At 46.3% G+C, this 25,159-nt stretch overlaps 2 protein-coding genes across 2 annotated transcripts in view; one reads left to right on the plus strand and one right to left on the minus strand.

Annotated features, from left to right (window-relative positions):
- Window positions 1–5,859, minus strand: part of LOC144161322 (uncharacterized) — a 172,320-nt gene extending 166,461 nt beyond the window's left edge. Inside the window, exon 1 of the mRNA XM_077692103.1 lies at window positions 5,661–5,859. Coding sequence (XP_077548229.1) covers window positions 5,661–5,859 — 199 coding nt within the window. The remainder of the gene's footprint in view (window positions 1–5,660) is intronic.
- Window positions 5,860–19,044: 13,185 nt separating this feature from the next.
- LOC144172398 (uncharacterized) lies at window positions 19,045–24,876 on the plus strand. Its single transcript, XM_077701138.1, has 4 exons — window positions 19,045–19,374; window positions 20,027–20,182; window positions 21,456–21,565; window positions 23,054–24,876. Exons 1-4 carry the CDS (start codon window positions 19,161–19,163, stop codon window positions 24,146–24,148), a joined length of 1,575 nt encoding a protein of 524 aa, XP_077557264.1. The 5' UTR covers window positions 19,045–19,160; the 3' UTR covers window positions 24,149–24,876.
- The last annotated feature ends 283 nt before the right edge of the window (window positions 24,877–25,159 follow it).

The raw sequence follows: 25,159 nt of genomic DNA on the forward strand, positions 1-25,159 counted from the left end.
GCATATGTATGCGTGTGCATATATGATTATATATGTGCTGTTTTAGTACATTGGTGCGTATGTATGCATTACGGTTCTGACGAAGGCTTTATTTTGTTGTCTATATTGAATTAGTTGATAGCTGAATTGCTATAATGTTGTTACGGTGACGTGAAGGAAGGCGTTAATTCAAGAGGTATTCACGCAGTGTATTTTCAAGCCTGAGATCACCGCGCAGGCAAGGCGCAAGATCATCATCTACTTCTACTTCTAGCTCTGTCCCCGAGTCCGAGCTTGCTACCGTCATCTTCTTTCGGCTGCTACCCGGTTTTACCTGGTATATGTCCCAATGTTGTACGTAGGCTATGTACTAACTCTTGCTCTGCTTAGCCTGTTCGGCTGAGACACTGTAGCATAACCCCCGCGGCGGAAAGCGCCGTCTTGGTGCTAATTATAGAGACGCCGGGCTGGGACCGCGGTACGGTTTTAGGCGGGCTACGTGAACAATGTTCGTTGTTGAACGATGGTAAGTTGGCGATGGAATAGCAAGTGATATTTCGTACGTGACATCCGTCACTTGACGGATGACATGGTACGGTCCAGAATAGGGAAAGGTGAGTTTTTTCAGAAAGTCCCACGCGACGCGACGGCGACCACACCAGGACAAGTGATCCAGGCTGAAACTGAAGGTTTCGGTGTCGGGAGTCGTAGCGCGCCTTCTGGGGGACCTGTGATGAGAGGAGGCTAGAGCGGGCAACTTGGCGAGTGTGGTCGGCCCGAGCGATGGCGGCTTCGGCATACTCAGTTGTGGGCTGAGAAGGAGGTAGAAGGGTGTCAAGCGGCAAAGCTGGTTCGCGTCCGTAGAGCAAGTAGAATGTGAACGAGCCTGCATTGTCGTGACGGGACGAATTGTAAGCGAACGTGACGGAAGGCAACGCCACATCCCAGTCGCGATGGTCGTTGGAGACGTACATAGACAACATGTCTGTAAGCGTCCTGTTGAGCCTCTCCGTAAGGCCGTTGGTCTGCGGGTGGTAAGCAGTTGTGACCTTGTGTTGTGTTGCGCACGCACGAAGAAGGTCCTCAACAACTCGGAGTGCTGGCGAGGGGCTCCATGACGCAGAATGACATCGCGTAAAAGGAAGTCGGTAACGTCGGACGCGCAGTAGTGGGAAGAGCACAGGTAATGGCGTTGCGCGTCGCGTATTCAGTGGCGACTACTATCCACTTGTTCCCCGAGGTAGGCTCCGGGAAGGGACCAGGGAGATCTACACCAACACGATAAAATGGCTCAGTGGGGACGTGTAGCAGTTGTAGGAGACCTGGCGGTGACGCGGTAGGCTTCTTGTGGCGTTAACATAGGTCACACGTGGCCACATAACGTTGGACAGAACGATAAAGGCCGGGACAAAAAACAAACAAAAAACCACGAAGCACATGGTCGTAAGTGCGGGAAACACCGAGGTTACCAGCCGTAGGTAGGTCGTATTAATTGCATGGGCCCTCTGCTAGCAGTGCTACTATGGGCCCCGATGATGTACTGCATAGCAAAATGTAGTCCCTTTTGGAAAATAAAGTTGTATGGAGGAGGAGGAGGAGGAATAAACGTTCTTATAAAGCAGTTCGCCTCGGGGAAGAGTCCTTATTCCAGGACCCCTTGAGACCGTCTGGATTCTTGTGCTCTCTTCACCAGCCAAAGCTAGTCATCAGGGTCCGAGCTGGACAGTGCTCTCTCCCAGGGGTGAGGGGAGGGAAAGGGCAGGAGGGGTAGGTTGGGGTTCTTATCGCAGCCCCACACAATATGGTAAAGCGTGCCCGGAGCCTCACAGAAGTGGCATTGCGAGGAGTACAGGGTGGGGGCCAGGATGTGGGCTCCAGTTTGGTGGGGAAATGTGTTGATTTGGATACCTCGAAGGTGGCGTTCTTGTTCTTTTGTGGGGTTTTTGTGTCGAGGAGGGTACGAGTTCGCGAAGGAGGTAGTGCTGCGTGATTTCCTTGTAGGACAAGAGGGGACAGTCACGCCACTGCTCGCCGAACTCCTGACTAGCCCGGTGTGTCAGATCGCGGGCATGCTGATGGGCAGCTTCGTTGCCAGGAACGTCGGCATGGGCGGCAGCCCAAATAATCCTTACGCGGTGTTGTGGAGGATGCTGCAGCAGAATTTGTGTAGCGGGGGACGAGACGAAGCCGCAGGAGAAAGTTCTGCATGCTTGCTGGCAGTCCGTAATGATGATCTCCGCAGGGGTTTGAGCAATTGCTAGGACTATGGCCACTTCTTCTGCCTGTAGTGCATGGGTGGTAGGAATTGACACTTGTGAGGAGGGCTTGAGCTGTAGTCACAACAGTGGTCATAGCTCTCCTCTCAGGATAGGAGGCTGCGTCTGTGTATACTGTGGTGGAGTTTTGGCCGTACCGTTTGAAGATAGCTTTAGCTCTGGCGTCTCTGCGATCCTCATGGTGCGTTGGATGCATGTTCCGGGGCAGTGGGGCCACATCAGTGAATTAGCGGATCTCATGCGGAAGGGAAGCTGAGTTGTATTGGCCGGCCTGGGGGTGTTGAAGCGGTGAGCGCAAGCACAGCTGGTTCAGAATTGTTCAGCTGGTGGAGGTGGAGCTCAGACGTAATAATAGGTTAAAATGATGAGCTTCGAGGATTTCATCCAAGGTATTATAAACTCCCAAGTGTAGGAGTTTCTGTGCCGAGGTGCTGACAGTTAGTCCCAACGCCAGCTTGTACGCCTTGCGTAATATAACTTCTACCCTGTCCTTTTCATCCTTCGAGAGAACAGCGTAGGGGAGGGCATAAGTAACCGTAGAGATGACAAAGGCTTCGACAAGTCTTAGCGCATCTACCTCTCTCATACCTCTCGTTTTTGTGCTGACCCTGCGGATCATATGGAAGACTTGCTCCGTGGTGTGCTTAAGTCGGTCCAGCAGTTTGGTGTTGGAGTGATCCGCTTGTAGAAGCATGCCTATGATTCTCACCTGCTGAGTTGGAACAATAGGGTGGCCATCCACTTCTAGGGAGATGGTTGGCGACCCGGGAGGGAGTTTTTTACGTGGTGAGACGATAAGCAGCTCAGATTTTTGCGGTGCACACGCTAGGCCGCATTATCGTGTGTATTCACTGGCAATGTCGGCCGCCTGTTGTAGGTTGGTCTCCATTTCCTCCATTGACCCATGAGTGGCCCATATGGTGATGTCATCCGCATATAATCCATAGCGTATGCCTGGCATAGCATACAGGAGCGGAGGGAGGCCTATGAGAGCTATATTAAACAGCAAGGGGAAAGGACCGCACCCTGGGGCGTGCCCTTGTTGCAGAGAGAAACTGTATTGTAGTTTAAATCTCCCACCTTCAGAATGACTTTTTGGTCATCGAGTTAGTCTCGAATGTATTTGTAGGTGCGTTCCCAGCGGTTAAGGCCATTCAGTTGTTTAAGTATGACCGTAGGACTGACATTGTCAAACTCAGCTTTTAAATCCAAGGCTAATATGGCTTTCGGGTGTTGTCGCTCGAGCATTTCAGCATAACCTCTTCCTTCAGTTGAAGAAGGATGTCCTGCGGGGAGAGGTGATTGCGAAATCCACACATGGTATGTGGGAACATGTTATTTTGTTCGAGGTACTGCTGTAGCCTTTTGTAGATGACGTGCTCTAGAAGCTTTCCCAAACACGAGGTTAGGGATATCGGGCGCAGGTTCTCGGTGCTCTGTGGTCTTCCGGGCTTCGGAATAAGGCGCACCTCTGCCGTCTTCCATCCTTCCGGGAGTTGACCCGACCTCCATACTGTGTTCAGGTGGGTGGTAAGTTCAATAAAGGAATCATCATCCAAGTTCGTAGAAGCTTGTTGGTTATGCCGTCCACCCCTGGGGCTGTGTTGCGTCTGATGGTTTGCAGTGCCGCTTTTACTTCATGGATGTAGATGTCTTCATTGGTTGTCCAGAGTACGGTGGTAGTGGCGTTTTCGGATGGACGGGGAGGTACTTGTCCAGAAGGGACTTCATGAGGGCAGCGGAATCTTCTAGGTGAGAGTGAATTATTTTTTGCATGGTTTGATTTGACTCGGTCTTGCTTTTTGAAGTGTCCGTAAGACATCTGATCAGTCTTCATGTCTTTGATGTACTGAGTTGGCCCCGGAGACTGTCGCAAAGGAATAGCCGGCTTTCTTTGCACAGGTGAGCCGCATAGCGTGCTGCTTTTTCTGTTAGAAGGGCTATCCTCCTTTTCAAAGGACGGTTTAGGCGCTGTCGTTTCCAGCATTTGATGAGGCTTCTTCCAGCTTCCCATAAGTGGAGGAGTTGAGGGTCTATACAGGGGGTTGTAGCGGTTGTCCGAATTATTCTTGTGAAACAATTCATATCCTTGAGGAGTTGGATGGTCCATTCCTCTAGAGTGAGCAATGGGGTGGTTGCACTGTCAAGTCGGGCTTGTTCCTTTCACTCACGAAATTTAGGCCAGTCCGTGAGGCTTGCCCTTCCCAGAGGAATAACGTATTCTTCTCCAAGTATTGTCGTGGCTAGAATCGAATGGTCACTTCCCAGGTTTTCCCCGGTGTGAGACCACATAGCCGTGACGTTCCCCATAGTGATAGAGAGATCAGGGGACGTGTCTTTGGAGACGCTGTTACCCATGCGCTTTGGAGTATGCGGGTCTGACAGTAGGATAAAGTTTTCCTCCTCAAGGATGGAATGCACCGCGGTTCCTCTCTTGGTGTAGCTGGATCCCCATAAAGGGTGTGCGGCGTTAAAATCTCCCACGATGATGAGGGGATTAGACAATGCAATGCGTTTTGCTTGCTTGATGACGAAAGAGACGTTTGCATCTTGGCCCCTTGGACGGCAATATATGTTTAGTAAGTAAAGGCTCTGCACCCCTTTAACTTTCCTCGGGACAATTTCCGTCAGTATTCCATTTCTTTACGACTGCTGGAGCGGATGCTGTATAGCTGTGATTCGTTTGCTTATAAGCGTGGCGAGAGAACTTGAGGGTCCGTATTCATATGAGATAAAGCCGGGAAGTTTTGCCGGGGAGTTTGTTTCCTGAAGGGTAATGACATCTGGTGACTCCTGAGCCGTGGCAATGTACTGAGCCAATGAGCTGGCCTTGTTCTTGTAGCCCCTACAGTTCCACTGCCATATGGTGAGTTTTGACGCTTGCGTAAGAATCCGCCTATTCTTGGGAGTGACCATCTTGAGAAGTGGCATCTTCTTCCAGGCGTGATGGCCTGCTCTAGGGCTTGAGGTTTCGACTAGAGTGAGGCGCAACAGTCGTCTGTCCCTGTACTTCTAATTTATCTAATCGTTGTGTGATTTGTTTTAGCATGACCATCATTTACTTTACGGTTTCGGCAATTTCGGTATTCTCTTGAGCTAGCGGGACATCTATCGTGGTGGCAGATTGGTAAGTTGGTTCTGAATTCGGTGTTTGAGGGGGCGTTGGTGCAGGGCGTTCGGGTTTTTGCGTTTTTCTGGCGTAGTGTTTGCCCCTTGCCTAATTTCTGCCTTGAGGGCGAGAAGCTCACTATGGAGTTGTCTGTTTTCCTGGCGTTGTTGTTTAATCTCGCCAAGAAGCTGCGCGTTTAGTCGTTTAACTTCCGTCACCTTGTCACGCTTAGGGGGATTGGGGGGAGGAGGAAGAGTGGTCTGAGCACGTGGAGAGAGAATCTGAGCCCAGCTCACCTGTACTCCCGTCGCATCTTCTACGGTTCTTTGCTTGGCGCTGGGTGTCCTTCTGCGGGACCTGGAAGTTGATCGTGTCTTGCTGCCGTCTCTGGAGGGCCCCCTCGATCTGGAGCGGGATCTTGACTCCCGAGGACCCTGGCTGGATCCGTGCTGCTTTTTCCTCCGGTTGACTGGTGGAAGAAACCGTTGCGGGCATTCCTTGCTAGTCGTGACGTGGTCCCCGCTGCAGAGTGCACACTTGGGCTTGCAGTTGTGTTGAGCGCCCTGTTTTGCCTGCTGGCCGCAACACTTGCAGTGGGAATCTGTAAGCGTGGTAGGCTGAGGGCAGACGTCAGCTGTGTGACCTGTAGCATGGCACAAGTGGCAAAAGGCGTGGGTTCACTTGTAGAGATAGCACCTTGTTTCAACTCCTTTGATGTACACGAAGAACGGGACTTTCTTACCGGCGAATGTTACTAGCACGGTTCCTGACTCGCCCAGTCTTCTGCACGTGAGAAGCTCATAGCCGGGAGCAGAAAGGACCACCATTATTTGCTCCATTGTGACGCCGATACAGATGTTGTGAATAACCCCTTTGCAGGAGTTGTCGGGTGATGTTCCGTAGGCGTTGACCGGGAAAATGGTGCCTTCTATCTTCAGTTGTTGAATTTTGCTGAGTGCTTTCGCCGCCGCTAGAAACGGAGTGCTCACGGCGAGCATGTTTTGAGCTTCATTAATTCTGATCTTCAGGTCCGCTTCTCTCCACGTTAGCTTTGCTTCATGCAAAATGCAGCTGGCAAGCGTGTACGATTTTTCGCAGTGCCAGGCCGTTGGGCGGGCGAATCGCCATCTTGTAATCATTCTCTGGAAGTCGGGGTGGTTTCGGCCTGTTTGAAGGTAGCTTCGAGTTCCTGGTAGCCGTGATTGCCGGTTTGAATGGGCTTCGGCCTGCCGCAGTCGTGGTCGGGTGCTGATTCTTGCGTTGAGCTAGCTTGGTGACTTCTATCCATGGTGCAGTGGCGTGTCCGTCGTCTTCTGCGGAGCAGGAAAATGCGTGCGAAGGTTGCTGGTCCATGTCGTCGTCTGCGCCGTCAGGCAAGGGTGTTTGGCCAGGGACGACGGACGATGAAGCCTCAGGGGCCGCCATGACGTGCGGTGACGTGGCATCCATAGGCGAGGCTCAGCCCAGGCGGTGTCCACCACCTCAAAGGTTGAAGAGGCCGTAAACTGGTGAAAATTGAACTTACGACCAAACGTGGGATATTGGCGTGATCCGGGTGACTTATGGAGCACGATGATAACACTTTTAAGGGATGCTGAGTGACGTTTCTCCGAATGTTCAAGTTTTATTGCAGAGCTGGTGAGAACGAACCGGCTGCCAAGTTTTATGGAATTGAAATGGTTAGACCGCAAGACTGTTGCTGGTTGGAATTCATATCACAACAGCTCTTTTTTGCGTCTTTTTAAAGTAGGCATGGAAAATTGTCAGCACCCGGTCCGACACAGAGGAAGGGGAATACGTTCAGACACCACCGTCCTTTCAGTGCCATGAGCAACTGCGAGTTTTCAGAAGTGCTATCGTGAACTGATCATCGCACATGCTCGCACGTGAAAAACAATCAATCTTGGTCTGTAATAACTATACGAGACACTATAGCATGAAGCTACGTAATTATCACGCGAGCTGCGGCTTTACTGGTGCATGTTGGCTATTGGTTGCATATGTCATACACTAATACAATGATTTTTTTGCTTATACACCAGTGAGCATAGAAGGCACACCTAGACGAATGGGTTCATACGAATTCATATTAAAACGATTAAATGCGCTAACTCCACTATACTTTTTTATTTAAAAAGTTCACTTTGAAATTTTTGTGTTATTTATATTTTTAGTCGTTTTTAGTGTTTTGAAGTTCCGTTTGGTTGGTTGATTGATTGATTGATTGATTGATTGATTGATTGATTGATTGATTGATTGATTGATTGATTGATTGATTGATTGATTGATTGATTGATTGATTGATTGATTGATTGATTGATTGAATTTGAGGTTTAACACGCCGACGCTACGCAGGCGCTGAGGCACACCGTAGGGGAGGGCTACGGATTAATTTTGACCACCTGGGGATCTTTAACGTGCGCCGAAATCTCGAAAACACGGGCGTTTTCGCTTTTCGCCTCCATCAAAAAAGCGGCTGCCGCAGCCGGGAATCGAAACCACGCCCTTGGGCTTAGCAGCACAACGCCATAGCCCCTGAGCCACCGCAGCTAGTTCCGGTCAATCAATTATTTCGTCAACTCATCCAACTATGAACTTTTGTGCAAAGGCAGAAGTTTATAGCCTTTCTCCTTCGTATGTGCGCACTGTTAACAAGCACGAATCAGTACCAACTCGCGCAATGGTCTGTTGTTTTGGAAGGGCGTTACACGCTTGGTCGTTCGCACGATTTTTTATTCGTGTTTCGGTCATTCTTTTTAGGCTTTCTTTTTATTTTTGTATTCCTTTTGAGCGGGAATGTACAGAACACACATCGGTTTCGTAAATTAACTTTTATAATTTTTTCATCTTTCTGGTTTTGTATTTTTGTTTTTGTTTTTAAGATTCCGTTCGACCAATTATCCTAATTCAAACTGTTATAACAAATAAATGTGTTAATTATTATGCATTTTGTGCAACCGCAGAGCGTTACACGGTTTGTCTGTTTCTACGATTTCTTTTAATTCGTGTTTATGCCGTTCTTTTCTGGGCTTCTTTATTTTGACTTTGTTTTGTGGGAGAGAGTATAAGGTATTTTTCGTTATTTCTATTTTAAAAATTTTTCATTGTTTTATTTTTGCATTTTTAATATTTGAAAATTACGTTTGTCGAATTATCTCCTATTACGATATTGTAGCGAGTAATTGTATTGGATCCACCAGTTATGTATTTCTATGCAAATGAAGGGCGTTACACTGTTGGGACCAGGGGGCTACTATGCAAATAATACTATGCATTATACGCCCGGAAATATGAGTTGTGTGCGTTCGCTCTAAAAGCAGCCAAAAACGATAGGTTTCTTAAAATGTGAGGAAGAAATTTTTCGTAAATATACTCACGTTAAGACAACAAAAAACCGCAGCGTAGAAATCCCGCGAAACACCACAAGCAAGGCGGGCGAACGGACCGGACGAGTGATTAATTGATTGATTGATTGATTGATTGATTGATTGATTGATTGATTGATTGATTGATTGATTGATCGATCGACTACTTGATTGATTGATTGATTGATTGATTGATTGATTGATTGATAATGGTTTCCCTTTGTAACGAGGTCGTGATGTGTCATTTTACCAAAGAAACTAATATATCTATGTTTTATACTCTTCGTTTAATTCTAGCGCTGCTCTTAGGGCAGGCTCAAAATACCTCTTTTCTGTTGCAGCTGGTAGCTGTCCTAGGCCATACTTCCCTGTCTGCTTCTCGTCCACCAGCATTCAAATCTTCATTTAGACGCATCGACAGCCTTCAAGTTATCTCCCTCTGTGCTACCCTTAAATCCTAGGGCTCCTGGATGCCGAATATTTGCCGCACGTAGATATGGATGGATACCCTCGCATTCTAACACTATGTGCCGCATAGTTTTTTTTTTTTTTTTTTTTTTTCGCAGACCACACATACCCCATCATTTTGTGAATACTTCCCCACAAAGCTCTTAGTTCGCAAGTAACCTGCTCTAGCCTCAAAAATCAAAGCACTGCCCTGGGAATTGTCGTAGAAATTTTCTTTTGTGATGTCCAATTTGTCTTCCCAGTACATATCTAACGACGTTTTAGCTCCCATGTTTTCTCTCCATTCATTTGTTACTTTTTTGGTTACTTTGAATGTCTTTTATTCTCCGCTGTTCTTTCCGTATTTCATCGTTAGCCTTTTATTCTTGCTTAGCCACCGCGTGTTCACGCTTCTCATGTATAGGTACCTAAAAACTTTAGCTGTCCACCTACAGGGATCCATTGCTCTCAACCTCCCCTCAAAACATATTTTACTCTAGAAGAATGGCAAGTTGGGCTTGTTGGTTCATAGTGACCATATCGAACTGGCAGCGCAAGAAGAAGGACGGGACAAAAGGACGTTTTCGTGCCACCAAAAAGTATATATCGGGCAAACGGGGCGCTGCCTAAACGTGAGACCCTTGGAGCACAAGCGCCCGTTGCAAGGTAACAAGTATTCCCATGTTGCTCAGCATTGTGCGAAGTGTGGGTGTGTCCCACACGACACACCCACGCTGACACCGTAGTAATTGCTAAGCACAAGGACCAACGTGTACGGGAAATAATTGAAGCGTATCAAATTAGAAAAAAACGCAGATAAGTGCGTCAGCGTTGCGTCAGTGTCGTTAGCTAAAAGTGAATATGTGTTCTTGACTGGTCGCGGAGCGCATTAGTGTGGCCCTTGGCACGCGCATTTTGTCTGCTGTAATCGCGTTTGCCAAGGTGATAGAGTGAGTTGGCATTATTGTCTGGTGCAGTGCGCATTGTGTGGAAGTTTGTATGTGCAGTCTGTCAACGCTTTACTTGTGCTGTAATCGCAACTGAGCTCTATGCTTCATTACCGCTGCGTTTTGCTTTTCTTTATTCCTAAGTTGGTCTTCGTGAGCTCTTAAGTAGTTGTCTCCTTCGTTTATCCACACTCCCAAATATGTAAATTTCTTGAACCCGGGTAATTCGCCATCTTGGATTGACACTGCGTCAGTGCTACTGTCATTGCAAATCTTTATTCCCAATTTTTCAGGGCTGAAATTTAACCCTACGTCTGTGTCATATAATAATATCAGCGATGGTCTTTAACTATTCATTGTTCAAATTAGTTCAAGTGCAAAGTAAGTTGCTTGTGCTCACTTCCTAAGCTGTCTGTTCCGTTTTCATCTATCCTCTTTTCCCGCAACCTTTCGTATACTGTCTCGGAGACTATAGACTATCGCCTATGCTGGACTGTCTCTTACCGCTTTCCCACATTATTTGTCCGTCACACTTGTTTTCTGTGTTTACTAATACTAGCCGGTTTTCCTGAAATAGATACATCCCTAGAGAACAATTGTGATCTCTGTATATATCCACATCTTCTATATGGGAATTCATATCTCCAACTAAGATGATTTCACCTGGGTCGTTGAACAAGTTTATATCTCTTGTCAGACAGTTTACCATTTCCTCATTTTTCTCTCTAGCTCCGCTGCCTGTCTACAGGTACCCAGCTCCTAACCAGATATTTTCCCCGCTATCGTGCCCTTAACCCGTATATGCTCTTTACAGCTTTCATCCACTCTCTGCCGGTCGGTCCCTTGTTTGATAAGCTTGCCAACGCCTCCCCCTCTCTTCATTCCTGCCAGCGGTCCTGTCGCATTATTCCCAGACATAATTGTGTATGGCGGGTGGGGCTTCTAGGTGATGAGCTGAGTTTCGGCTAAGGCGTAAAGGTGTGTTTCGTCGCGTTCAAGTTGGTTTTGAATTTCCACCCACTTATCAGGCTTTCTGCAACCCTACATATTTATGTAGCTGATTAAATATTTATTGCATTTATTTTTCGTTTTCACTTTTCACTTCCACTTCCGTCGCTTATTCTTGTCTGTTACTTAATAGTTCGCTCCATTGTTTAGACTTAAATCGCCTATGTCTACGTTCTCAGCTATGCCTATAGGTTTTTCGGTTATCTCTAGGCCTGGCTGCCTCCTAGCGTTGAGTGTGCGCACTTCCGTCGCTTCCCATTTGTCGCCTAGTTTGCCTCCCTTAGCCTTTAGGGGCCCCCTAAAAAAAAGCTACCGCTCTCCCACCTAAGCGCCACCCTTCCCTAAGCGCCACTCTACTCTACCCCACCCATAGCTCCGCAGTTCCACCTTGTGGAGTATACAGGAACCAGTGAAATTACAACTTTTGGCTGGGGCGCACGGCGATTGGCACGGCCGGAGCAAAACGCGCGCGGAGTGATCTCGGAGGCCATTGTCGAGACCAATGATTCTTCTGCAGGGCTGCCTCACCACAATAAACAGACAGTTGCGGCAGAGTTTCCCAGGCAAATATTGGGAGATTTTGGGGTGAAATGAGAAAGGCTAAATTCTGAGTGAGTGCAGGGGCTGCGACAACACCGAAGCGTGAATTGAAGAATATGTTGAAACTCTACTACGTTGTACCCCACACCACCGCTACGGTCTTAACGGGCTCTAACGGTAATCTGAGGGAGGATGCAATCACTACGCATTGAGTTTTCGCTGGTTTGTTTAGCTGGTAATGCCAATATTAAATCATTTTTCCTAAATCTCCGCAATGGACAGTCTTAGTTAATATTTTTCTAGGCCACGAAAAAGGTTTGTGGGTCACGAATAATTCAAAGGGCAAGCTTAACGTTTGACTGCAACCAAATAACGTTGCGACAGCACTAAAGAACGGGGTTTTCTCTACCGTTCTGGTATAAAACATTTCGGCCACGCTTGAGAAATAAGCTCGTACTTCACAATGTCTGCGGCCTAAGTACTTTCGCCTTGGCCTTAAAAATTTTGACAGAGACTATATTTTCTTTTCAGTTTTTTTTTCAGTGTTTTCAGTGTCTAGACACTACTACACACTACTACTAGCCGCCATCTTCCAAATCTGGCGCATATTAACAGCAGCTGGAAACAACTTATCAGCCCAACCCCAACTACCGAATATACGTATAATATGTACACCCGCTCTTGAATCCTTGGAAGGGGATGAAGTGGCTCATGCCGTCGCCCTTGCTCATACACACTAGGCGTTCCCTTCCGCCTTCCGAGATTGCGCCAAGTGCTTTCATTAATCCCCAAAAAGAGATCATCCCCAAAAGATACTGTAGCACACTGGCCCATGACCACTTGGAACGAAGAAACTTTCCATCTCCACATCTCAAGATGCCCAGCGAAAACATGGTCATCAATATTAACAGCGTCAGACGAACGAAGGGAATTTCTACATTGTACTATACCGTACTCCAGCACACAACTCTATACACGTACAATTGTAAATTCTGCCTGGAGCCATGCACTCTCTACCAAATCGGGGGGAGTGCGAACACACAACATTACTCTCCCCAAATTCCAACCCCTTAATTAGGCAGTGGAATGGTCGGCCGACCATCGCAAACCCAGATTACCAACAACGCTGGCTGGGCCGGGAAAGACAGATCGTCTCGACCCAGGGCTTCCTGGACTAAGGAAGACCGACCTGGTTAGCAACCAAACAAGTTTGGCTGCTACAATGAACGTTTATCGATCATCATCTTCTGTTTCGACTACTCAAAATCCCATTGTCCCGCGCGGCTGCTAGAGAGGGTGCGTGCGTACTGGCCGCAACCCGCTAACGAAGCTGCTTCAAGTCGGCACTTCAGGTTACTGCCGCTTCAAGCGGGCATCGCTGCCGCCAGTCGGTCCTCAGGCTCCACGGTCTTAGGATGACTGTGCGTGCAAAATATACCTTGACAACCAGACAAGCTCATAAAGTACAGACGACATGCCTCTGACCAATCTAATGCAGAGTGAGCGAACATAAAACAGTTCGAATAATCATTGAGAGTAAGGCGTTCATAACAAAGCTTGCTCCAAGCTAAATAAACTAACTTAAATGCTTTCTCGAGGGCGGAAAGAAGTGGTTTTGAGCCTGACACCCTTGGCACGCAAGAGCGAAATGAGAAGCATGCTCAAAAAAGCAAATCCCCGGGATTTCTGTAGGCACATTGAATTTTAAAATGCAGAGCGCATTCACTTCTAAATTAAAAATCATACACTCGCTCAACCACACTCGCGCACGATACGAGAGCAAAACATAATTATGGCGCGAACAGAGGAAGAGGAGATAGAATATATGCGTGAAGCGACTTTACGTATACCCTGATATGTACAACTCCGACAATACTTGCATACACATAACGCCACCTACTGTTTCGCTTCAAACACACCCACGTTCTTTTTTTTTTTTTGAGCAACTGCCATTGCCTATAGGTAGAGTTGGGGTTTATGACAATAGCAGCCTGGATTCAAGTCCCAGTAATTTCCAAGCGAAGCTTGTATTGGGTGACTCGTGTCGCCGTGGGTGATTCTGTTGGCATCATTCGCCAAAACGCCCTCCTCTTCCCTTCGTCCCCTCTCTTCTTACCCGCACCTGGCGGCCGGATCACGCCATACTCCCATGCCACACTCCCAGCCAGTCACAGGTGTCGCCTTCCTCCGGAGAATGGAAAAAGAGGTTAGCTCATTCCGCGCGCACCGTTTCTGACAGAAAAACCGAAAAAAAATGACAAAAAATTAGAATAAAATAAACAAAAGCCGACTAGCAGCGCCTCTCATATACTAAAACGAAGCTAATTGACGGAGAAAATAAAATATCATGCGTAAAAAAGCGCCAAATAAACAACAAAAAAAAACTGAATTGGAAATTTGAAACACCCGCCGTGAAGGCGCCGCCACGTGCCTTGTGATGAAGACCGCAGATGGCGCCGCGCGAACGAGCACATAGGCACACACGTGCCAACACACTCTTCCGCGCCACACCAGCCGCAGAAAATGGGTTTTTTCATTCATTTCATTCAGGTTTACTCACTTTTGTTTTACACAGTTATTTTCTCTGGTCTGCCTAAGCACCGAATGCTTGTTGGCTTTCCAGGCAGTTGGTGTAAACAAACACAAAATAGAATAAGCGCATTCTCAAGTTTGAACACGACAAATACTTCGTGGTCGAAAATCACACAGCAGAATTATGCATTGCAACACAATATAAACAGCAAAAACGTACTTGTGGACAGCACAAATGTATACCATTCTTCACCCATATGAGTTACCTGAGACACAATATTCTCAAATTTTCTTAAACATTTTTTCCGTGTTTTCATATTATACAAATCGTTTCGGAGAGCATTAAAAATTCTGGCACGTAATGTTTCCGCATTTTTTTCCCGTAGTTTGTGAACACTCGCGGCTTCACGAACCTTTCTGTTTTTCTTAGCGTTCTACTTTTCCTAACTGGAGCTTTGAACTGGTTGCGGAAGTAATATCGTGTTAGTACCTCGTAGCGAAAAAGCTGGCGCACCTGAAGTAGAGCTAAATAAGAATACTTGTCCTGTGTTTTTGCATCTGGAAACTTTGTTCCATGGGCAATACTATTTGCTATTCTGTTAATTACTCGGTTTATACATAGTTGTTTATGATCTGAGCAGCAACCATACAGGGTAATTCGATAATTCAAAATCCCTTCCGCCAGTGGTTTATATATGGTTTGTCTTAGTTTCAATGGTGCCTCCCCTCTGAAGTTGTGAATCATAGCTGCTACATCCCTGAATTTCTTGCAAACAAGCAACACATGTTTATTCCACGTGAGGTGGTGGTCAAAGAAGAGGCCTAATTATTTTACTTCGGGCTCTAATGGTTCGGTTATGATATTTCGAGGGATGGGTTGTGGTTGGTCAAGGGTTCGGCACTTTGTTTGACAGGAATGTCGCAAGAGAATAGTTTACAGTTCCACAGGGTTGGATAAGCATCACGTGGACCCCTGTGACCGTTAAGGGATGGTTTGGTTTTTTAATGCGTAGCATTCTTTGCCGAGTACCCCCCCCCCCCCCCACTCCGCCAGCCACGACCGTGTAACGCCTTCATTTCTACAAAAATGCATATTTGACGGAAGTAACATGTTTAATCGTTATAACAGCGCAGATGAAGATTAGGACGGAATTTTGAAATACCATATAATAAGAAAATAGACAAATAAAATGTTCACAAAAATGACGTGACAAAATAAAACATATGCATCTTATACAACTCCCCCCAAAAAGCGAAGATTAAGCAAAAACAGTTCGCAAAAGAACGTTCGAAATGCGAATAAAAAATAGCGTAAATGAGCGAACCGCTTAACGCTTTGCATTTCCGCAAAAATGCAGATTTGGCGCAAGTGACACCTTTAATCGTTATAACAGCGCAAATGTGGATAATGTGGTCGGTCGGAATTTTGAAAAACCGAGATGTAAGAAAGATAGAAAAAAATGAAATTTTCACAAGAATGTCCTGACAAAATACAGGTCACAAAGATGATCTAGCAAAATACAAAATATGCATTTTATACATGTCCTCTAAACAACAAAGACTAACCTAAAAAGCGCGGAAAAGAACCTTGGAAATGCGAATAAAAAATAGCGGAAACGGGCCAACTCTGCATTTCGCCTTGCATATTCAAAAAAAACTCGTTGACTAAGTAAGAAAGCTTCACAACTATAACGATATGAATTTGCATCATTGGCGAAAAGAAGAAAACGGAAACACAGGTACAATAAGATAATCCAACGTATTTCGCTACTTATAGCCATTAAAGAACTCACACTCTGGACAAGCGCTATAAGGATGCTACGCATTAGTAGACAATTCTCTGAATTGCTGCAGATTTTGTTAATGCAAAACGAGCAGCGCGTCCAGGCGTTATTTAATCTTATCTTTGGGGCAGCACATTCCTGATTCGCACGTTTCAAGCTTGCGCACACGTGGTTTGAGCGACCTCTGGGTCGAAGGTAAACGAAAAAGTGGACGGGCTGCAGCTGCGATGACGTTTAGGTATCGATAGCCTATAATGTATCGAGAAAATTAGCTTGTTGATTTCTCAGTATCACAATGTCCGTATGGTCATTGTGATACTGACAAGAAAGATTCACATATCGGTTGGAGCACACAACAAAGGCAGCACGAGCCACCAGAATACCTCGATGGTCAATTCGTATGTATCAGCCCTTCACTCAAGATATTTGGTGTTATTATCCAGGCTAACACACGCAACGATCATACCATATCTAAACTGACCACAGTAATTATCAGTCACTCACATGCATCGCCGCATCTCCAATCGACATCGCGGCATGAATGAGGATGATCTTCTTCGCCGTATCCGTACCACTCTCCCATCACGGGTCATCTACATCGCCCCCAACGTTACTCTTACTAAAAGTGACACTGAAGCCATCGATCGCTACATCCGCAAAGCTGTAAAAAAAGCCCTTAATATCCCTATGTCCACCACGACAACTAAACTACTCCAATTGGGCATTTCCAACTCGGTCTCCGAACTCGTCGAAGGGAATCTCTCCAGTCAACTTCTCCGTCTCACTGAAACACCGACAGGACTGGACCTTTTAAAGAACCTCAACATATCAGCCTCTCAGACCACGGACAAAAAATCCCTTCCCCAATAATGGCGTCAATCTATTCGTATCCGCCCTCTGCCTAACAACATGCATCCCACATTGCACTCCGGTCGTCGCCACGCTCGTAGTCAAGCCCAAGAAAGAATTTACTGAACCAATCCTAATGTTTCATGCACAGATGCCAGGCCTTGCTCCAATTCCTCCCTCCACGTAACCAAAGAAGCCACAAAAGACAAGATCCTCACCTAAGCCTCACTCAAGACCACCTCTATCTGGGCCGCGGATGAATTTGCTGTGGCCCTCGCCATCACGCAAACTCCCGCAACAATTATAATTGCATATTGTCAAGCAGTCGGTCGTTGCTTTCTAGCGGGAATGTGGACTCTACTACATGGAAGCTCCTCACTCAGCACGCCCCCGACAGGAAGATCGACATTGTGTGGATCCCGGGACATTCCTTTGTAACGGGCGGTAACTTTGCCCATAGACAAGCCTGCGAACTTTCCTCCCAGGCCTCTGAGGAAACACCGAGTCTCGTTCCCCTGCTCACATATCCCGACATCACCCAACATTACTGCTCTTCACATTTCCCACGTCTTCACCCGCAGTTTAATATGCCGGAGTAATATTCCGGAAACGACAAACATTTTTCCTCACCCAACTTGGCTACATGAGATGCACCCCACCCAATACCCTGCCACAGGCAAATTCTGCCCTAACCCATGTAACCTCATTCATGTGATCTTGTGCTGCGCACAGAACCAATCCCTCCCACATTTACCCAATCCGCTTCCCACCTTAAGCTGTGGGAGAACCTGATGAGCAGTGCGGGCTTGGATTCCCACCAACTCCTGATGTTCAAGGCAGCACGGTCGTCCCATGGTCTCCTGGAATGACGGACCACTCTCACATCACCAGGCTCAAGATAAAGTCTCCCCAGTCGAAAAACACAACAGAGAAATACGACAGAATGATCCTGTGAGGGAATGGGACATTCTGTAGTCTGTAGTAAATCCTGTCCTGTAGTCTGTAGTAAACCCTGTCCTGTAGTCTGTAGTAAATCCTGTCCTGTAGTCTGTAGTAAATCCTGTCCTGTAGTCTGTAGTAAATGCTGTCCTGTAGTCTGTAGTAAATCCTGTCCTGTAGTTTGTCGTAAATCCTGTCATGTAGTCTGTAGTAAATCCTGTCCTGTAGTCTGTAGTAAATCCTGTCATGTCTGTTTTCGTAGTAAATCCTGTCATGTCTCGAATTTCAACTTGTTTTGCATAAGAAATTTACTTCCCGTGATGTTGTTTCTGTTAAGTACCTGAAGTATGCAGGATATGCATAACAATTTTAATAAAAATATGACCAACAAACATAACCGTTTGGGGAAATTTTTGCCTTTCTGGAACAAGCTTAAAATTGTTTTCACTGAATAATTGATTTCAGAAAGCTGTACCAAAAGGCAATGCAAGCAATGCAACAAGTGGTACATTCATGCATGCAATACAAAAGTTTGATGTTACGCAGATTGCACATGCCTGATGCATGTGCAGTCGCAGAAACTCGTGCACACGCACACTGCACACGCGGGAACTCGTGGATCCGGCAGCCGCAGAACGTAACGCTGGAACACGCCGGAGACAACGTGGTCTCCAGATGGTCGCGCTAGGCCTTTTTTCTTTAATAGCCGTGTAATTACAAACCCGCGTAGCTGTTAAGAAGAAATACAGAAGTATTTCCTTCAGGGACACCTAAGTAGCGCTACAAAATTTAGCTAGAGTCATTTTGGCACTTTTCAGCTGATTTGGCCGTGCTTCTGAAGCAGGGCCAAATCGCGTCCCATCATCGCGTTCCATCAATGACGCTCAATCTGTTCATGAAAGCAAATTTATTCACCCGGATAGAAAAAAAAACTATTACACGAGCATGGACAATAACCGTTCGAAAATTCGTTCCTTATACTAGTTAGGACCATTCAAACACAAGCAAACAAATATTTCTTGAACCTGATTTATTTAAACAGCAAAACGCGAGAGAACGTGAGAGAATTAAAATGGAAAGTCAATATTTAGCTGGAATGCTTGCCTTGGTGAACCTTGATCCGTTGACAATGCATTCGCACAGCAAAACGTGGAGGGGTATCCTGTGGCGAAAAGCGCACGTTTCTGTGGTGCTGCACTATCTCGATGAGTATGCACGCCCGATACCTGCCGAAGTCACGCAGGGGTCATTCGTAAGTTCCGTAGATGGTGGCGCCGCTCAGCGGCCGCAAGCGATGGCGCCGCAGAGGTGATCAACGGCGAAGCCGCCGACGCGCCATCATAGCGTGACCGTGGAGATTCGTGTTGTTTCATGAATTGTGTGCGATGGCTCGTAAATTTAAAAGCAATCGAATGTGTTCCGTACCGCAGTGCAAGAACCGAGCGGTTACTAACAAAATAAGCCTGCATTCGTTTCCGCGCGACGACCGACTGAAGAAAGAATGGACCGTAAAACTGCGGATCGGCAAACCTGTGACGCCGGCAATGGTTGTGTGCAGCGAGCACTTCGTGAACAACGACTTCTTCTGGAGCGGGACGGGTAAGCAGTGATACACATGTGATTGTTGTATGGGTTGTAATGTGGCAAACGTGCATGTGCGAATAACTGGCAGTGTTCTCAGTGCGGGCGCCGGGCCTTTTGCGCAGTATGTTACCGTGGGACTTCGATTATCAGTCCCAGACCAGCGAGGAGGCTGCGAGGTTTTATCGCTAGTCCAGAGATACAGAGAAAGCGAGCAAAACTATCTTTTCTTTGGTGTTTTTCTATTTTTACACGCCAAGAGGTCTCACTAACCTCCCAGCGTCTAGCAGCGACGGCGCTCGTCGTGCCGTTCCTTTGTACACGCACAAGGCCAAGCTGTGCTAACAATATTCTACAGGCGCCAACGTAGCGCGGACACCTGATTTTATCGCGGTGTTGCTTGGCAATTTAACAAAATAAAGAACGTCTACAGGAATAATTAATGTTGCGTGATACTGTACAGGTAAATAAGAGATCCGAATAAAACTACCGAAGATTTTTCTGGGATAAAAGCCCTTAGGGCTTTTAAGAAAGCCACGCGGCTGCATTTGTCACTGTTATTTCCCTTTGAATTGAGAGAAGCTAGGGTGGGTGTAGTAAACAGAAGTGCCTTGGCATGCGAAATTTCATAAGCTTGAGTTGCTGCTTCAATAATGCCCTACTTTTTCAGGCTACCAGCAAAATTGGACCCCTGTCCGGAGAAGGTTAAAGAAAAATGCTGTGCCATCCCGGTGCCTGCCCTTGAGAAGCCATGACAAGCCAGACTTGATGAGAGCTCAAGCATCGACAGCCCGCTCTGCGCGTGCATCTTCCAGAAACAAGCAGAGTATGCCACTTTTGAGCTGAGAGTGAACGTAGCGTTCCAACAGGAAATTATTTTATTCAAGGAAATGTAGAATTTCGACTACGGTTTCATATAATGTAAAGCTTTAATAGACAACGAATAGATTGAATTGCCTATTACTCCCCACTTTTCCTTGTTTTGTTTCGTCTGCCGTAATACAAGCTTTGGGATAGGGGTTCAGGGGGTGCTTCACCAGCTACTGTTGCCAAAAAGAAGGGGGGGCTCTGCACACAGGTCTCAGCCCGATTAGGCAAGTCACAGCTCCATTTAATTGTCCATTCACCTGGTTCTTTTCTCATCACTTGTTACTGACACATTTCCACCATCAGAAGTTTGACATTCTTGTCTGGGAAGAAATGATTTCCTTCCTCTGAGGTGTTGATTCTAGCATGTGTGAAGGTGTTTGAAAGGGCATTTTGAGTGCTGCGCACAGGTACAATTGCTTTTCCTTGAACAGACAAAAAACTTCCAGGTGTCCTTTGCTGCTTTAGAGACATGAAGGTGAACGCTTTCACATTTTGTGCCTCCTACAACTCGGCCAATAATCGGTGGCCCTTGCACACCATTTGCTACACTGGCATTCTGCTTGCCTGGCTTGAGGCACTCTACTTGTCGTCGTCGTCAGAACACAGTTGAGAACAGTGCCTCAAGGCATTGCATTCATTGAGATGTGTATGTGCTTTAACAGGCATACACCATAACAATTGTCGTTTCATGCTCTTGCTTTTATGTCCTCAAGTTTCGGGTCAAGTTTCGGCCCAGTTCTTTTCAATGACACCTCTGCAAGAGGCATATAAGACTTGTGCCTTAACAATAGCCCTAATTGCACTATGTGTATGGTCGGAGTGGATCAAAAGCTGTTACTTCAAATAAATCGAACTGTAAAGAGGTGAAAGATTGCCACGCCTAAATTCCGAGTAGCAGAAAAATAAAGTGTCCTTACGGATAAAAATCATTTTCATTGTTATCATCACAAGGTGGTCTTACCCCCTCCCCTACGGTCAAAGGACTTCTAAAGCCTCTGTGCCATAGATACCAGCAAGCAAATTATAGTGTTTACTTTATAAAACTGCACTTTCCGACGTCACAGACAAATCAGGTACTGTTGGCAAATGCAGTGCTGTCACTAGGCAAACTGTGGGGGTACTGCAAAAAAATATTTCATTTCAATTTCCACCCAAAAAATTCGAGTGAAGTCAGTACCTGATCATTGTTTTGTGCGTGTGGGCTATATATGTAAACATGCCTTGCACAGGGACGCTGTTGGAAAGTAAAGGGAGTAGCAAGCAGCAATCTCCTGAGGAGCTGGATGAACGACTTGCACAAGCAGAAACAACACAGCCACAGACAGGGACACTGCAGTTGGTGAGTAAAACACGGAACTGCTAGGAAAGTGGCGAAACGTGAAGGTTTTATGAAATTTCTACCGCAGAAACAGTTGTTACCGTATTTTAACACTCCATTTTATTTCCCTGCATGTTCCTTGCATCACAATGATTTCCCTGCATGTTGCTGTGGCAGTTTTTAAGTTTGTAGCCCATAAATCCTCAAACCTGAAAACATGATAGTCTACCGCTCACTTGGTGCCAAGGAAATCTTGTAAACCCTACGTGAGAATCGGCCGGTTGAGGTGTCGGCGAAACGCCAGACAGTTACCAGCCTCTTTCCCCCCTCCCCCCCCCCAACAATCACTTCCTCCTCCTCCCTCCCTACGTGAGAAGCAGCATGCTAAGGTAGCGACACCGAAGCGTCTACACTGAGGCTTACCCGCTGCGGTGGCTCAGTGGATAAGGTGTTCCGCTGCTGAGCACGAGGTCGCGGGTTCGATTCCTGGCCGCTTTTTTGATGGAGGCAAAAAACAAAAATGCTCGTGTGTACAAGATTTTGGCGCACGTTAAAGATCCCCAGGTGGTCAAAATTAATCCGCAGCTCTGCACTACGACGCTTCTCATCCCGTGCATTGCATCGGCGCGTTAAACCCTACAATCAATTAATCAGTCTACACTGAGGCTTGATGAATAGGGCAGCAAAGCCACTTAGCACAGCAGCCGCTTAATTTTTTTTTTACAGCAAGCAAAGCAGGCACTTTGCTTTGCAGTGCACAGCACTTAAATGTCCATTACTGTGATTTGGCAACTGCGTCGGCCACGTAATCGAGCAAACGAAGGGAAAACCGGACAGAAGGAAAATAGAGCAAGTGTGAGGGGGAGGGTGTATGCCAAGGCGGCGCAAGATGCAGTGCAGTGCAAAATAACCAAGAGAATGAAGATGCCACCAAATGTGGGCCCACAGGAAAGCAGAGGATGAAAGTATGACGAAAGTGTGAGGAGGAAGGACAGTATGCAGAGGCCGCAGCACAGAAACCCAGCACGTGCTGCATGGCTCATCCGAACCACGTGACATTTGCACAGAAGGTTCAAACACGATTTACAACATGATTGGTAATGGTGACGCGCTGTGAGGTAACAACAGAGTAGCGCACGCCACCATGTGTTCGTGATCACTCCATCGCTTCTTGAAATGTAGCAACTGTGCACCGTGAGTGTCAAGACTGCAGTTCACACTGCGCACAAATTTTGCAATCGAGAGTGTAGTAATCGTTACCCCCGTTTTTTTTCTGGCGTTCATTTTTCTTTGTCCAGTTTGCTGCTGCTACTTACAGCGTCTACTGCCTGTTGCATAGATTTTGGTTGTTCATGTTAGTAGGCAGTACGGCGCCTTTTCAGAGCTGTTTTTATTCTGAATTAGGCCCATTAACTTTGAACCAAAGCTGTCTCAAGTTCACCGGCATGCCTACCATTTTGGTGTTCTTTTTTCCCCTGGCCTGCTTTCAACCCTCTCTTCTAAATCCAGGTGGAAGAAGCCCAGCCGGATGCAGGACCGAGCGGTGCGATGGTGGAGCCAGAACTGAACCCCCAGATGGCTACCGACGTCAATACAGAAGATGAGGCAGTGGAAGCACTCCTTCTGCTATCCCAGTGCCACCCTAGCTACGATCACAAATGTGTGCAAGTGGATGTAGAGAGCTTTAAAAAGCATAAGATGAAGTTGGTAGACTTATTGACAACCGATGCTGCAGTTCGTGCCTTTACAGGCATTGAGTCGGTGAGTGCGTTAGTTGCACTATCTGACGAGGTAGCATTAGTTGACAAGATGGCCACAGAGCTGTCGGTGTTAGAGAGAGTTGTGCTGGTGCTTGTTCGGATAAAAACGTGTCTGTCATTTATATGCCTGGCATTGTTGTTCGGTGTCAGCAAAACAACCGTGCACAGGCATTTTTATGGCACTTTACAAGCCCTTGCTGCTGTTCTTGAGGCTGCCATTCCATGGCCCAGTAAGGAGGAGGTTTCCAGAAATCTTCCTCGGTGCTTCGAGGGCTACCAGGAAGTACGTGTCGTCCTAGACTGCACTGAGGTTGAGCTGGAGAAGTCTCACTGCGCATCATGTCGCATCTTGACATACTCTCACTATAAAGGCCGACACACTGCCAAGGTTCTGGTGGGAGTGTCACCTGGTGGGCTGATAACGTTTGTGAGTAATGGCTTCGGAGGCAAAACTTCTGACAAAGCGTCTGTAAAACAATCCCATGTTTTAGATGAGCTTACCAGCTTTGAAGATGATGTCATGATTGACAAGGGTTTCAACATTGACGACATGTGTGGAAAGCGTGGACTGGGTGTTGTGCAGCCTCCTTTTCTCCGCAATGCAACCCAGTTTTCTTCAGCAGAAGCTAATAAAACAGTGAGAATCGCCAGGGCACGGGTCCACGTAGAGAGGGCTATTCAGAGAATGAAGCTTTTCAAAGTTCTGAAAGGGCCCGTGCCCTGGGAAATGGTCGGCGCTCTTGACCACATACTGATCACAATTGCTGGCATTGTGAATCTGTCGAGCCCCATTCTTGCTGACAAGAGGTTTTTGAATGCAAATGAGTCAGTGACCATGCAGTAAAAGAATGACTAGTATCTTAGTATCTATTCACATCATGGCAGTAAAAGTTCGGTAGTTCAAACTTCAATAATTTGAGTTTATGGATAATTCAAAGTGTAGGATTTGGTCCCGTCAAGCGTCCATTGAAGTCTGTATGAAGACACCCGTAAATTGATTGATTGATTGATTGTAGGGTTAACGCACTGAAGCAACGCAAGCGATGAGGTGCGCCGTAGTGGAGGGCTCTGGTTTAATTTTGTCCACCTGCGGATCTTTAACATGCGCCGAAATATCAAATATCAATGCAGCAAATTGTGAACACACAAGCATTTTTGAAACACAGCCAAGGCTGACCTAATTCTCAAATGCATTCATTGTTCGAGTCATCTCTATTGCACATTTTTATCTGAACAAGTACCACCACAACTCTCTTCAACACCGATAGCTCTGTGAATATTTTGTCAACTAATGCTCCCTCATCATATAGTGCTACTAACACACTCATCGTTGCCATGTTTTTTAAAGAGCCTCGTGCTCCAATTGAGCTGCTCGCGTTATGTATTCCTAAAAACAGTGCCCACAAAATTATGTGCTTTATTTTTTCCCAAAGATATTGATGTGTGAAGTTATAAATGTAGAGAATGCACCAGTACTACCTTTGCTTTCCCTTGCACTGGTGTTCTTTTATGCTTTAGATTTCAAAATAAAGCCTCAAAAGTATGCAGCACATTACTCAGAAGAAATTCACTAAAACTATCTTTGCTCAAAGGAAATATTGTAGAAAGCACACACCACACATTTTTTTGTGACAGAATTAGTATATTTATCACAGCTTAAAATACCTCTACTTGACATCAGTTAAATGATTGTCCTTGAGGCAGCATCACAAAATAGAACAGCAGTTGATTCAAACAGCAGCATACACAAGAGTTCCTTTGGGGAGAAAATGATATGGGGAAAAAAAGGGTGAATGCAAAATCAAAAAGCAAAACAAAAATAATTATGTACTACATTTATCACAGCTTAAGATAC

The sequence above is a fragment of the Haemaphysalis longicornis genome, unplaced genomic scaffold (genome assembly GCF_048455015.1).
Source record: "Haemaphysalis longicornis isolate Haplotype H1 unplaced genomic scaffold, Haemaphysalis longicornis Haplotype H1 scaffold_1, whole genome shotgun sequence".
NCBI lineage: Eukaryota > Metazoa > Arthropoda > Arachnida > Ixodida > Ixodidae > Haemaphysalis > Haemaphysalis longicornis.

Bases quoted from the DNA above. Each gene is read 5' to 3' on its own strand.
- LOC144172398 (XM_077701138.1), top strand. From the start codon at position 19,161: ATGGCTCGTAAATTTAAAAGCAATCGAATGTGTTCCGTACCGCAGTGC. The intron at 19,375-20,026 runs GTAAGCAGTGAT...CTACTTTTTCAG, and splicing joins CTTCTTCTGGAGCGGGACGG to GCTACCAGCAAAATTGGACC. The intron at 21,566-23,053 runs GTGAGTAAAACA...TTCTAAATCCAG, and splicing joins AGACAGGGACACTGCAGTTG to GTGGAAGAAGCCCAGCCGGA.